The 13,283-nt window shown below is 65.1% G+C and overlaps 4 protein-coding genes across 8 annotated transcripts; 1 reads left to right on the top strand and 3 right to left on the bottom strand.

The window, feature by feature from the left end:
• The first annotated feature begins 184 nt into the window (after positions 1–184).
• IFRD2 (interferon related developmental regulator 2) lies at positions 185–4,143 on the top strand. The gene is made up of 12 exons (XM_065642625.1): positions 185–247; positions 507–623; positions 769–853; positions 985–1,109; positions 1,182–1,339; positions 1,557–1,607; positions 1,950–2,119; positions 2,234–2,339; positions 2,580–2,717; positions 2,859–2,987; positions 3,062–3,157; positions 3,297–4,143. Exons 1-12 carry the CDS (start codon positions 220–222, stop codon positions 3,375–3,377), a joined length of 1,284 nt encoding a protein of 427 aa, XP_065498697.1. The 5' UTR covers positions 185–219; the 3' UTR covers positions 3,378–4,143.
• On the bottom strand, positions 4,141–6,277 carry LSMEM2 (leucine rich single-pass membrane protein 2). Its single transcript, XM_065642626.1, has 4 exons — positions 6,185–6,277; positions 4,916–5,056; positions 4,622–4,831; positions 4,141–4,532 (listed from the first exon to the last, which is right to left on the bottom strand). The coding sequence occupies exons 1-4, from the start codon at positions 6,204–6,206 to the stop codon at positions 4,396–4,398; spliced, it is 510 nt and encodes a 169-aa protein (XP_065498698.1). The 5' UTR covers positions 6,207–6,277; the 3' UTR covers positions 4,141–4,395.
• A 358-nt stretch (positions 6,278–6,635) lies between these two features.
• On the bottom strand, positions 6,636–12,205 carry HYAL3 (hyaluronidase 3). The gene is made up of 4 exons (XM_065642700.1): positions 12,154–12,205; positions 7,360–8,283; positions 7,182–7,271; positions 6,636–7,069 (listed from the first exon to the last, which is right to left on the bottom strand). The coding sequence occupies exons 2-4, from the start codon at positions 8,248–8,250 to the stop codon at positions 6,722–6,724; spliced, it is 1,329 nt and encodes a 442-aa protein (XP_065498772.1). The 5' UTR covers positions 8,251–8,283; positions 12,154–12,205; the 3' UTR covers positions 6,636–6,721.
• NAA80 (N-alpha-acetyltransferase 80, NatH catalytic subunit) lies at positions 8,263–12,350 on the bottom strand. 5 transcript variants are annotated; one of them, XM_065642703.1, is made up of 3 exons: positions 12,311–12,329; positions 11,194–11,290; positions 8,263–10,155 (listed from the first exon to the last, which is right to left on the bottom strand). In XM_065642703.1, exon 3 carries the CDS (start codon positions 10,144–10,146, stop codon positions 9,439–9,441), a length of 708 nt encoding a protein of 235 aa, XP_065498775.1. In that variant the 5' UTR covers positions 10,147–10,155; positions 11,194–11,290; positions 12,311–12,329; the 3' UTR covers positions 8,263–9,438. The 5 variants fall into 5 exon arrangements, with proteins under 5 accessions (XP_065498775.1, XP_065498774.1, XP_065498776.1 ...); XM_065642702.1 differs by lacking the exons at positions 11,194–11,290; positions 12,311–12,329 and adding exons at positions 11,438–12,021; positions 12,083–12,112; XM_065642704.1 differs by lacking the exon at positions 11,194–11,290 and having other exon boundaries at positions 12,311–12,350.
• Between the last annotated feature and the right edge of the window lie 933 nt (positions 12,351–13,283).

Below are 13,283 nucleotides of genomic sequence, written 5' to 3'. Positions count from 1 at the left end.
ACACAGGGACAGGGGCACAGGGACCCGGGCACAGGGACACAGGGACACAGGGACACCCGCAGCCCCGGCTCGGCTCAGCGCGCCCCCTGCAGGACACACGCGCAGCCGGCGGCGGGCGCTCCCAGGGGGCCGCGCGGCGGGGCGGGGGGCGGGCCCGGGGGCGGGGACAGAGGCGGAGCCTCCCGCCCGGGGAGGGGCGCGGGGCCGCGCGCGCCGGTCATGCCGCGCTCCCGCCGAGCCGCGCGGCGTGAGTGGGGGCCCGGGCGCGGTGCAGGGCGGGAAGGCGGCGGACCGGGGAGGGCGGCTGGGAGCGGCGGGGCCGGGAGGGCCCCTGGGAGCCGCCGGGCGACGGGGCTGCGGGGGCCGCCTGGCCGGGCCGCCCTGCCGTCCCCTCCCGGCAGCGGGGGGCGGGGGGCGGCAGAGGCCCCGTGGCCCGCACAGGCCTCGGCGGCCCCCGTGCGGCCGGGGCCGCGCTGACAGCGACCCGGCCCCGGCTCCCCGCGCAGGTGGCCCCGGCAGCGCCCGAGCGGGCTCGCCCGCCAGCGAGGAGGAGGCCGGCAGCGAGGTGCTGAGCCACTGCAGCAGCGCCAGCGAGGGGGCCAGCCCCGCCGAGGAGGGCGCAGGTGAGCCCCGGGGGCTGCCCCGCTCCACCGGCCCCCCCAACGGTGTCCCCCCCCGGGAGTGGCGGTGCCGCTGCTGGGTCCCCCACCCGTTGTCCCGCTGCCTTCGTGCCCGGGCACCCCCGTGACGTGGGTGCCACCCCGGCAGGGAGCGAGGCAGCGTGTGAGCAGGGCCAGGAGGAGGAGGCAGAGGACAGGCTGAAGGAGCACATGGACAGCCTGCTGGACAAGAGGTGAGCGGCGCCTCTCGCCCTCCGCGGGCACGCCTGGCACGCTGCTCGTCCCGCCAGCGCTGCCGGCCACAGGCAGGGCCGTGCCTCGGCCCGGGCCACCCCACCCTGTGACCTCCCGCCGTCTCTCGCAGCGCCAAGACGCGGCAGGCGGCACTGCAGAGCCTGCGCCTGGCCTTCTCCTCCAAAACCCTCTCCGAGTTCCTGCTGGAGCGCCGCCTCATGCTCACCGACTCGCTGGAAAAGTGTCTCAAGAAAGGTCTGGGCGCAGGCTGGGGGTGGCGGGGCCGGTGGACCGGTGTCTGAGGGAGGTCTCTCGTGCTGCCCGCAGGTAAAGGGGAGGAACAGGCGCTGGCAGGCACCGTCCTCACCCTCCTCTGCCTCCAGATGGGCTCTGGTCCGGAGGGGGAAGAGGTGTTTCGCAGCCTGAAGCCCCTGCTCGTCAGTGTCCTGACAGACAGCGTGGCCAGTCCCGGCGCCCGGCAGAGCGTAAGGCCTGGTCCCTTTCCTCCTGGGCATGAGGGACACCTCGGTGGTGGGGAGAGCCCAGGTGATGCCAGGAGACCTCTGCAGTTGTGGGTGGGCAGCAGGATTGGGTGCTGTGGGGTAAAGCAGAGGCGCCCTGACCCTGCCTCCCCTTGGCTGGGCGCTGGGTCTGGCCTGGCACTGCCTCCTCCAACTGCCTTTTCCCCACATCTCTTGCCAGTGTGCCACGGCCCTGGGCATGTGTTGCTACATTGCTGCTGCTGACCTCGAGGTAACTAAGCCCATGTGTTGCCTGTACCCCTGCTGGAGGGTACCCTGGGTGCTGCCGTGCCACCCTTGGCCCACAGTGCCAGGGCAGCTTGGAGCTAAGCTGGGGAAGGGGCGTGGGGACATTGGTGACAGGTCAGGTCCATTCCCTGGGCAGTGTGAAGCTGAGCTGGGGGAGGGAAGCCTGCCTTGCAAAGATGGGGTGTCCCAGGTGGAGGGACCCTCCTGCCGAGGGGAGCTTGTGGTGCCCCTGGGCAGAGTGGGTCCCCTTTGGTGCCCAGTGCGTGGCTTTGCTTTGGCGTGTTCCTGGCAGCTGTGGCCTGACAAGCGGGTTTCCCCCCTCCAGGACCTGGTCTCGTGCCTGTCCTGCTTGGAAGGCATCTTCAGCCCTGCCAGCACAGGCGAGGGGAGCTCTGCACCCGCCCAGCACGGCCCTCTGCACTGCAGTGCGCTCCAGTCGTGGTCCCTGCTCCTCACCATCTGTCCCCCCTCCCACATTAAGAGCGTCTTGGACAAGTGAGTGGGGCATGGCGGGATGTGGGGACTGATTTGAGGCAGCTGGCTGCAGAGGCAGCAGCCCCTGGGGTGGCACCTGGCCCCCCTGACTGCCCTCCTGCCTTCCTGCCCCAGTCGCTGGCTGAAGCTGCCCCCGCTGCTGTCCAGCAGCAGCATTGCTCTGCGCATCTTGGCTGGGGAAACCGTCGCGCTGGTCTTTGAGCTGGCCCAGGACATGGAGGTACGGCAGGTTGCTGCAGCAGTGGGCAGCAGAGCGTCAGGGAGCTGCGGGCACAGGCACCCTCCCTGTGCCCTGGCTGAGCTGGCACTGGTGGTGTTGGGACACTCCAAGCTGGCGTCACCAGCAGGTGCTCAGGCAGAGAGGCTGGCCTTGGCGATCCCCCAGCCCTGTCCTGGTGATGGCAGTGGTGGGCAGTGCCTGGAACTGCATCCCCCCCAGAGCCCCTTGGTTTTTGGGCAGGAGGACTTGGGCCACCAAAATACAGAGTTCCTGCGTGCCCAGCTCAAGGTCCTGGCTACTGAGAGCAACAAGTACCGAGCCAAAACAGACCGACGGAAGCAACGCTCCATCTTCCGGGACATCTTGCGCTTCATTGAGGTACCGGAGGCTGGCAGTGCCCTGCCCTGATGAGCCTGCGACCATGTGGCAGCTGCCTGGCGATTCACTGCTCTCTGTGGGAGCTGGGGGATGCGCAGGCCTGGCACCCAAGTTCTTGCTGATGCCCCTCTCTCTGCTCAGACTGGGGAGTACCAGGAGGAGACCATCCGATTTGGCCTGGAGTGTATGTACCTGGACAGCTGGGCACGCCAGCGGACCTACCAAGCCTTTAAAGAGGTGCTGGGCTCTGGCATTCGTCACCACCTCCAGGTAGGGGCCAGGCAGCCGCACAGGGTGGTGCTGGGCTCGTGCTGGTGCGTGCTGACAGGCCCCTGCTTCCACAGAACAATGAGCTCCTGCGGGAGATCTTTGGCCTCGGGCCCCCCTTGGTGCTGGATGCGGCTGCTCTGAAAGCCAGCAAGGTCTCGCGCTTTGAGAAGGTGGGTGCCCCCACCCAGATTCGTGCCCGCAGTCCCCTCCTGTGCTGCTGTGGGCTCCAGCCAAGCACCTGCCTTTGACCATGGAGCTCTGAGCATGGTGGGCACTCGCTAACCCATCTCTCCTTCCCTCCCCTCCCAGCACCTCTACAACTCAGCTGCCTTCAAAGCCCGCACCAAAGCCCGGAGCCGGGTGCGGGACAAGCGGGCAGATGTGCTGTGATGGGCAGAGGGGGCACAGCCCCCGGCCCACAAGGACTGCAGACCCACCACTGTGAGGGGCAATTGCCCCCAGCCCCCTTGGGCTTTTATTCATGTACAGCAGAGTATTTAATGCCTGGAGCTGCCCTGCGGGGGGGCTGCCCCCTCTTTTATTTTTTTAAACCAAAAAAAAAAAAAAAAAGAAAAAAAAGGATAGAAGAAGAGCAGGGGGGAGGTGGTGGTGTGCTACTGCGCGCTGGCTCTGCAGCTGGGGCTCCCCGGGGCATGGCGGGAGGGGGTCTCACAGGGCTCCTGCAGCCCCTTTTGGAGGAAGGGCTCGTGTCCCCCCTCCCTTGTCCTGCAGGGCACTGGGGTGGCCTGACACAGCCTGAAGGGCTGGGTAGGAGGGCAGAGCTGTGCAGGGCTGCGGGGCAGCTGGCCCTGGTGTCCCTGCCTGTGGCAGGAGCGCTCCCCCTGCCACGCTGGATACCCGGGGGTGTTGGCAGGGCAGCACAGGGTGACAGGTGCTGCCCAGCGCTACCAGCTGCCCACTCTGAGCCCTTTTCCAGCCAAATGCTTTATATGAAATTGTTCTCGTGTGGGGAAATCAGTTATGGGAGAGCAGCACAGCAGACAAGTCCTGGTGCTCCCCATGCAGCCTTGGGGGCTGCTGCCTGGGCGAGCATTGGGGCCACGCTGCCCAGAAGTGCCTGTCACCCTGGGAATGTATCTATGGTGGTGATTTTCTAAGACTTTGATTACAGGAGGTAATTAAAAGGCTAATTGGAGGGTGCCTTCTTGCCTTGTTGTGAAGAGGAAGGGCTGTCACTGGGAGGGGTGCTGGTCCTTCCAGCCCTGTCCCTTTCTCTTGCAGCCTGGGGTGGGGGCCAGCATTTCCCCCACTGACCCCTGCACCCCATGGGGTGATGCTGCCAGGTCTGAGCGGGATGGGGGGGTGGTAGGGCTGCCCACTCCCCCCTCCTGCCCTTCGGTGCCCCTTCCCGTGGTGTCCCATTGCCCATGGTGGTGCCGGGAGCAGCTCAGCGGTGCCCGCCAGGCTCGGTGCTGGCGTTGAGGTGAGCCCAGAGCTGCCTGCTGGCCGCCCGCAGCTGCCGCACAGCCTCCTCCTGGCTCCGCAGCCACTGGGCCAGCGCCCGCACTGACTGGCTCTGCAGGACTGTGAGGACAGGACGGGGACACGCTGGGGATGGGCGGCTTGGCCTTCCCGCAGCCCCCCGGTCCCCCACCTTGCCCAATGCCACGTACCACTCAGGTAGATGGCCAGCGTGGCCAGGACCAGGCTGGCCAGCGCCAGGAGTCCCAGCAGGGCCAGGAGCAGGGGGTGGCCGAGACCAAGGCAGGGGCAGGGGCCGGCGGGGGGCACAGGGCGCAGGGTGGGCAGGAACACCGGGGGGCTGAGGAGTGCAGGGCGAGGCGGGGGCCGGTGCAGGCTGCTGGAGGGAGCCGGGCTGTTGTCTGTGGGCAGGGGAGAGAAGAGGTCAGAGCCCAGCTGGCGGCACTGCCGGGGCTGGCGTGACCCCCCACACACCCCGCTCTCACCCTCGGCACCCTTGTGCCCGCCCGAGGCCCAGTGCAGGTCGCTGATGGACTCCACGGGGTGCAGACTGATGGCTCCAGGCTCACCACCATCAGGGTCCCCAGGCTCTGCCGCCACAGCGCTCTCAGCCCGTCCCATGCTGTCTGCCAGGAGCAAAGGCAGAGGGTGAGTGGGGGCCCTGTGGGGACCATTCCCTTCCCGGAGGTGACCCCAGCTGTGACACCAGCCTGGTGCTGTGCCAGGGCAGGCAGCCAGCAGCAGTGTTCCCTTGGCACAGCCCCGTGGCTACGGACGGGCAAGCATTGGCTGTGTCCCCCGGGCCCCAGCACTGTCATCGGAGCAGTTAGCGAGTGCCTGGTGGCCATGATCCCAGAGCCTCGTTAGCGGGGCTGGAATCTGGCCCTGGCTTGGGGGCAGGAATATGCCAACCCTGCAGCGTGGGTAGCCCAGGCACACTGCGGGACTGGCTGGGACTCTCCTGGGCCAGCGGGCAGGGCAGAGCCAGACCAGCCAGGGGCACGGCTTGGCGCGCGCTGTGGGCACCATGCTTAGGGGTGCATGGATGGAGATGGGGTGTGCGTGTTGTGCCAAGGAGTCCTGGTGCCCCCTACCCAAATGAACACGTCCTCCATGGGAGTGAAGGGGCTTTCTGGAAGCAAGCACCATCTTGGGAAGTGACCATGCCCACGCTGGGGTAGAGGGAAGGGTTGTTTTTTTTTTTCTGGGTGTTTGTGCATGTTTGAGCAGTGGGCAGGGCCCTGACGCTGTGCCCATGGTGGGGCAGGGCAGGGTGGCACTGTGCCCGCTCCCAGTCCCTCCCAGGGTCAGCGGCATGTCACAGGGTGCTGTGCCGCTGCTGTCAGCACGGTGCGTGCTGCTGGCTAGGTTGGCAGGCATCAGTGCTGGGGGGGCTCAGCTGGTGCCCAGGGTCCCCCCAGCCCCTCCTCAGGGCTCTGCCTTTGGTTGGGGACAGGCCTATGGGTACCCCCATCACCCCTGCAGCCAATTCCCCCTCCAGCTGTGGGGCACGGCTGTTCATGAAAGTTTGGTTGGGGGGGTATGTGCCAGCCAGCTGCCTGCCCCCTCCCCAAACCCTGCTGCCCTGCACCTGCAGCCCCCCAAGACCTTCTTCTTCCCCAGGCAGGCAACTCTGCCCGCAGCCCCCACAGTGGAGGGCAGCATTCGGCCACTGCTCACATCCCAACCCCATGGCTCCGTGCCCCACAGTGCCCCCCGGGGTGCCAGGGCCCCCACCAGCCCCCCCAGCCTACCTTCTCCAGCCTCCCTGGGCATGGCTCCCCGTGCCCGGGCAGTGTGAGCGGGCAGCGAGGCAGTGCGGGGCTCCCAAGAGCTGGGCACTGGGTTCCTGGTGCGCCAACTGCACCGCTTAAAATAGGACAGTGAGAAACACGGTTGGGAGGGGATAAAAATAACCATGGGGAGGGGGGCCCGGCAGCCCGGTCAGGGCTGCTGGCAGCACAGTGCCAGTGTGGCAAAGGGAGAGCAGCCTGTGGCGGTGCCCCGTGCTCCCTTCCCAGGGTAAAGGGACTGCCAGCCCACTGTGGGATCACGGCAGAGCACGTGCAGGGCAACCAGTGGGCCCATCCAGAGCCAAACTGGCCTCTCTGCTGCCTCTCAGCAGCAACAGCGATTGCTCCCAGCCTCGGGACACCACAGAGCCCTCCTAGCTTTGCCCACAAGGACCATGCCAGTTGTACCAGGAGGATTTATTTAAGTTAATGAGACCACAGGAAGCTCCAGGCAGCATCGCTGCCAGGATAGGGGACTGCAGCAGTCCCCAGCCCTGGTCACCAGCCCCACGTGCCTCGTGGTGGGCAGGTGTCGGAGGGCGGGAGGTCACTGTGCCCATAGAGGCCGTGAGCGTGGGTGGGTGCCAGGCAGGAGGTGGCAGGGCTGGGCTGGACCCGCCGGGCACAGCCCTTGCCAGCCCAGCCACGGTAGCAGTGGCAGCGGAACGCTGCTGGTGGGCTGGCGCTGAGGTGCAGGAGGCTGTCCAGCTGCTGGGGCTGCCGGCGCACACAGCGCCCATGCCCGTGGCACTGCCCGTAGCTGCACTCCTGGGCTGCTGCTGTCACGTTGGCCACGTAGGGACCCAAGGTGGACACGAGGTAGTGGCGCAGGCTGGCACAGCTCTCCTGGGGGGGGAAGCACTGGTGAGAACCTGCCCTGGCACAGGGGATGTGGCTCCCCATGCCCGTGCCACCACCACCACATGGCAGCTGCAGCGCAGCGAGGGGCCATACTCACAGCCGAGCGGGAGTACGACATGTCTCCCCAGAGCACAAGTCCAGCTGCACCCAGCGCTGCGCTCTCCCCAATGGTGTGCACCAGGTCAGCCTGACGGGGAGAGAGACATGACAGGGCTGGAGGAGACACGGGCTGCCCCCAGTGCCCAGCGGGACCCTGGAACACTCGCAGTGCTTACCAGCTCCAGGAATCGGCGCGAGCGGCGGAAGGAGAGGCGGGAGTATGCAACCACGGGCAGGGGACCCTGTGCCCCGAAGGCGGCCACACGCAGAGCCTCACGCAGCCGGTGGTGCACGTAGCGGTGGCGCAGGGTGGGCGGCAGTGCCAGTGGCAGATAGATGCTGGGGTAGAGGGCAGCCGAGGCAGCCCAGAGCCAGCCCAGCTGGTTGTTGCGCTGCACCTCTGCTGGCTGACACTGCCCGGTGTAGTTGGCCTCCTTGGCCCAGTTGCTGTTGAGGCAGTCAGGGAAGCGGTAGAAACCCCAGAGCCCCCTCGGGCGCAGGGTCCGACCCAGCAGAAGTGTCTCCTCCATTAGAGCCTGCGCTGCCTGCTCAAATTCCTGCTGGGCCAGCCGGAGCTGCTGCCGCACCGGCAGCAGGCTGTGCCGGTCCCGCACCCACTGCTCAGAGGCCACCCGGTAAATCCGCTTGGCCCCCCAGTTTTGGGCCCAGAGGGGCCTCCACTCCTCCCAGTCTACCACAGCCAGGCCGCGGAAAGCAGGGCGCAGGAGACCGCGGATATCCCCAGCTGCCCTGGCGAGGTGGGCGCCGAGGGAGACACGCTGGGGGATGCCCCCATTGTGGGGGATGCCCTGCTGTGACAGGTAGGGGTACAGTCCAAACTTGTTCTTGTAGAAGATGGTGATGTTCTGGCCGGCGAAGTGGCCATGCCGGTTCTCTACGATGCCGTAGTCGCCAAGGGGCAGCCCCACACCAAATCGGCGCTGGCAGCGGCCGGTGGGGATGTTCCACACCACAGCAAAGGGCTGGCCACCTGCCAGGGGCTCTGGAGCTGGGCTCTCCCCACTGGCCAAGCACAGCACCAGGCAGGCCCACAGCACCAGCACCATCCTGCTTCGTCAGCTGCCCGTGGGGCCAGCACCCTGTGGGGAAAGGAGAGCGGCGGGGTGAGGCGGCAGGGTGCACCAGGCACCCCGGTTGTGCTGGCACTGCCACACTGGCACGTGTTGGGCAGGGATCAGCCACAGGGACTGGGCTGCCCCACAGGCACATGCTGCCCACCCCAAAAATCTGACAGGAGTGAACAAATTTGGAGGTTTCAGATACTCCCTGCCTCGGGGTTACCAGTGGGCACCTCTGCCTGCTGCGCCCCAGTGCCCAAAGTCCCTGTCAGCACTACCGCAGCCACGGCATGGTTCTGCTGCGGCACTGCAAGCTGCCCACCCTGGTGCCTTGGCTTCCCTGCCAGCTCCCAGCCCTGCCCATAGCAGAGACACCGCAACCCCCTTTTTCCCATTTCGTAGCAGGGCTGAGCCAGACTGGGAGTCCTGCCGAGGGCCTGAGCCCCCACCCGGCATGGTGGAGTCAAAGGGGCAGCTCTGTCCCCTCAGCACAGGCAGGGCCAGAGGGGGCCGGGTGCCCTTGCCTGGTGCTGGCCACCCGCCCAGGGCCGGGGCCACCTGACACCACAAGGACGGTGCTAATCCCCCGGCGCCGGGTCCAGCTGCTCTCCCTGACCTTCCCTCTCCTGCTACCATGCCTCCAGCCCTCGCTGCCGCTGGCTGCCTCGAGGGAGCTGGGCTGCCTGCCCCCATTGCAGTGCGAGGCAGGACACCCTGCAACCTGCCCCGGTCCCCCAGTGCCCCTCCAGCCGTCGTGTTCCTCAGTTTCCCCAGGCTGCTCAGTGGGGAGAGCAGCAGTCACGCTGGCAGACACAGCATGCTGTCAGCCCCAGCTGCCCCACAGCGAGGCCCCTGGCTGGAGGACACACTGGTGGGACTGGGCAGGACTCCTGGGACCAGTCCCAGCCCCAGTGCCTGATGTGGGGCTGGCTCACTGCTGTGATGGCGGGCCCAGGCCCCGGCCAGGCCAGCCAGGGGTCTGGCAGGAGCACAGCTGGCATGGCAGGGCAGGGTGCGGGGACCACATCCACACTGACACCCCAGCAATGGGGCCAGGACAAACCAGGAAGGCTGGGGGAGCTGGTGCCAGCCCCGAAGAATGTCAGGCAGGCAGCGCCAGGGCAGGCAGCTCCTGCCCACACTTGCTTTTAATCACCAGCTCAGGGCCCCGGCCCCTCAGATGTCCTTCTTCATCCAGAAGATGGGCAGCCCTTTGGCGTCACGGTGGGGGGTCTCCAGGAGGTTCTGCCCAACGCTCTCGGCCAGAACTCCCCTTGCCCACACCACAGTTGGTGGAGGGGGTGGCGGGGGGGCGGCTGGGGGTGGGAGGGGAGGCGGAGGGGCAGAGAGCACTCTTGGCCTGATGTTGGTGGTGGCAGCGCCAGGAGGAGCAGAAAACAGCCGCAGCACCCCGGCGGATATGGTGGGGCTGAGGAAGGCCACGCTTTGCACCGGCTCGCCCAGGACAAAGCCCAGGTGGGCATAGAAGTGCTGCTTATCGTGGGTGGTGAGGTGCAGGCAGCTGAATCCCTGGGCCCGTGCCCACCGCTCCGTGGCCTCCATCAGCTGCCGCCCGTAGCCCTGGCCCCGCAGCGCCCGGGCCACCACCACGCTCTCCACAAAGAGGTCACGGGGACGACCAGCCACACGGGAGAGACGGACGTGGCCCACAAGCTGGCAGGGACCCTCCTGGGTGGTGGGGGCCTCGGTGGGGCACCGGCTCCGCAGCAACAGCAAGCAGGCAGGGAAAGCATCCGAGGAGCGCTGGAGTGTGTGCAGCCGTGACGCATGGCTCTTGCCCCACTCCTCGCGCAGCAGCTCGGCGCAGTCCTCCAGCAGCTCCGGCCTCTTGTGCAGGGGGACCAGGCTGAGTTCCTCCGACATTTCTTCTCACTGACAGGAAACGAAGGAGGCCACAGCTTAGACGTGGTGGGGGACAGACCACGTGTGTGTCTGCTGGCCCAGCCCTGGCACGGCTCCCCAGTGGTGTAGCTGGATGGGTTCGTGGGGGTTAGCAGTGGGTATGAGGTCAAACGATGGCACTGTGATGGGAAAGTGCTGCGTGGTGCCAGATCAGGCACCCACACCATGAGACCCATAGGTCGGTCTGGCACTGCCAAACCAGTGGAGGGGCAGGAGGCACAGGGCTGGCTTTGCCCCCTCCCCAGCCCTGTCACTGGCCCCTGCCACTTGGGCACTCACCTGAGACCAGCCAGCTCATCACACCTGTCCCCAGCCTGCAAGACAGGGCTGCAGAACCATGGAGCTGAGCAGACCCTGCCATGCTGCACTGGTGCAGGGGCTCAGGGAGCCAGGAGCCCCTGCCACAACTGCTGAGCAGTGGGGACCCCCCACCCAGCCCGGCAGCCATTCCCCTTGCGCAGGAGAAGCCACAGGCAGAGGGAAGAAGGAACCACCGCACTGGCTTATCAGCAGGGTTGAGCAAACTTCCCCGCTTCCCCCGCTGCGAGCGGTGAGGGCCTGGCTCTGACCCCCGCACCCTCAGGGTGCCCCCCAAAGCCAGTCCCCCAGCTCCAGCCCAGCCCACGCTCTCCCCTTCACAGGCCAGGCAGCACCCCAGGCCCTGCCAGCACCCCCAGCCAGATGGTGCTTTTCGTTCTGTCCCCCCAGCTGGGACCCTGCCAGCACCTCTCTCCACTCAGGGGGGCCTTGAGTGTGGGGGCAAGCCCCTGTCATGCCTGTCCTCCTGCCTGCCGTCCTGCCTGCCTCTGCCAGCAGCGCCCCGCCAAGCTTCACCCACCCTGGTGACCAGTTTCCCCCCATGTCTGCCCCTCTCCAACCCCTGTGCAGGGGTGCACGGCTGCTCATCCTGCCTGCCACTCACCCTGCCCGCTGCTCACCCTGCCCGCTGCTCACCCTGCCCGCTGCTCCTGCCGCTCCCCCTGCTCTTACTCCCCTGCTCTCACTCACCCTGCCCGCTGCTGCCGGCTCCAGTGCCCTCCGTGCCCACGCAGCAGGAAGCAGCCCAGGCTCATGGCCAACCACAGCGCCTGGTTCTGCTTCCCCGCTGTGAATGACACGTCTGCCCAGGGCTTCACACATCCCCCCCCTCCCTTGGTACCCAAACCAGACCGCACACCTGCAGAGGGATCCCCATGCTGCCTGCACCGCCCATCACTCCAAACCACACCACACCCACACATGGGGCACAAACCTGAATGGCACCGATGTGCTGATCGCTGCCCCCAGCCCACAGCTGCACCAACCGAACACATGGCCCCCTCCCATCACTGACCATCACTGACCTCCATTCACCTTCATTCACAATCACTGACCAATCACTGACCATTATTGACCATCACTGACCATCACTGACCTTCATTCACCTTCATTCACCTTCATTCACAATCACTGACCATCAGTGACCTTCATTCACCTTCATTCACAATCACTGACCATCACTGATCATCATTCACCTCATTCACAATCACTGACCAATCACTGACCATCACTGACCATCACTGACCTTCATTCACCTTCATTCACCTTCATTCACAATCACTGACCATCACTGACCAATCACTGACCAATCACTGACCATCACTGACCTTCATTCACCTTCATTCACCTTCATTCATCTTCATTCACAATCACTGACCATCACTGACCTTCATTCACAATCACTGACCATCACTGACCTTCATTCACCTTCATTCACAATCACTGACCATCACTGACCTTCATTCACCTTCATTCACCTTCATTCACAATCACTGACCATCACTGACCTTCATTCACCTTCATTCACAATCACTGACCAATCACTGACCATCACTGACCTTCATTCACCTTCATTCACCTTCATTCACAATCACTGACCATCACTGACCAATCACTGACCATTATTGACCATTATTGACCATCACTGACCAATCACTGACAATTATTGACCATCACTGACCATCGTTCACCTTCATTCACAATCACTGACCATCACTGACCGTCACCGACCCAGCACCGGCCCAGCACCGCCCCCCTCCCTCTCGCCTTTTCCCCTCCCCGGCTCCCGCTCCCGTCCCGCCCGTACCGCTCTGCCAGCCCCGCCGCCGCCGCCACTTCCGCCGCCGTCACTTCCGCCGCCGCCGCACCTCAGCGCCCGCACCGCGCCCCCTGGCGGCCGGAGCCGCGTTCCCCGCGGGAATCAGGGACCCGTTTTTGTGGGGAAAAACCCTCAGGATCATCCGTTGGAGCCGTTACCCGTCCGACCGCTAACCCAGCTCTGGCACTCACTGCTGTCCCTTAGAGCCTCTTCTGCGCGTCTGTTCAACCCCTCCAGGGCTGGTGACTCCAGCCCTGCCCTGGGCAGCTGTTCCGCTGCCCGACCAGCCTTTCTGAGGATAAATGTTTCCTCATAGCCAACCTAAACCTCCCCTAGTACAACTTGAGGCCATTTCCCCTCGTCCTGTCGTTTGTTACTTGGGAGAAGAGACCAACACCCTCTATGGTACAACCTCCTTTCAGGCAGTTGTAGACAGCGAGAAGGTCTCCCCTCTGATACCAAAATATCAGACAGAAAACTCCTTAACACCATTTTGGAAGTGTTAAAAAGCAGAAGGCATTTTTTTATTGCGGCACGGCAGGCACTCTGAGGATCCTTCCTCTAATTGAGACCAGCACGGCTTAAACTTCCCGGTATTTATTACAACCAGGAACCTTCCCCCCCTGCCCCCTTTCTGGGCAGATGAGCCCCTGAACAGCAAGTGTGAAGTTCCAGGAAACGTGGTGCTTGTTGCACATTGTACCGCAAAAGTTATAGTTCCCTAAAGACTTAACGGCCTCCTCCTTCAATGTCCCTGTCACCTCAGCCTCCTGTTCTCCAGGCTGAACCCCCCCAGGTCCCTCAGCTGCTCCCATCACACCTGTGCTCCAGACCCTTCCCCAGCTCCATTGCCCTTCTCTGGACTCGCTCCAGCACCTCAAGGTCTTGCCATGAGGGGCCCAAAACTGACCCCAGGATTCGAGGTGCAGCCCGACCAGCGTCGAGTAAGGGGGGACGATTA

This window comes from Caloenas nicobarica, chromosome 11 (assembly GCF_036013445.1).
Source record: "Caloenas nicobarica isolate bCalNic1 chromosome 11, bCalNic1.hap1, whole genome shotgun sequence".
NCBI classification, from domain to species: Eukaryota; Metazoa; Chordata; class Aves; order Columbiformes; family Columbidae; genus Caloenas; species Caloenas nicobarica.
Note: the sequence above shows the minus strand (reverse complement) of the source record. Positions and strands in the feature narration are given on the sequence as shown.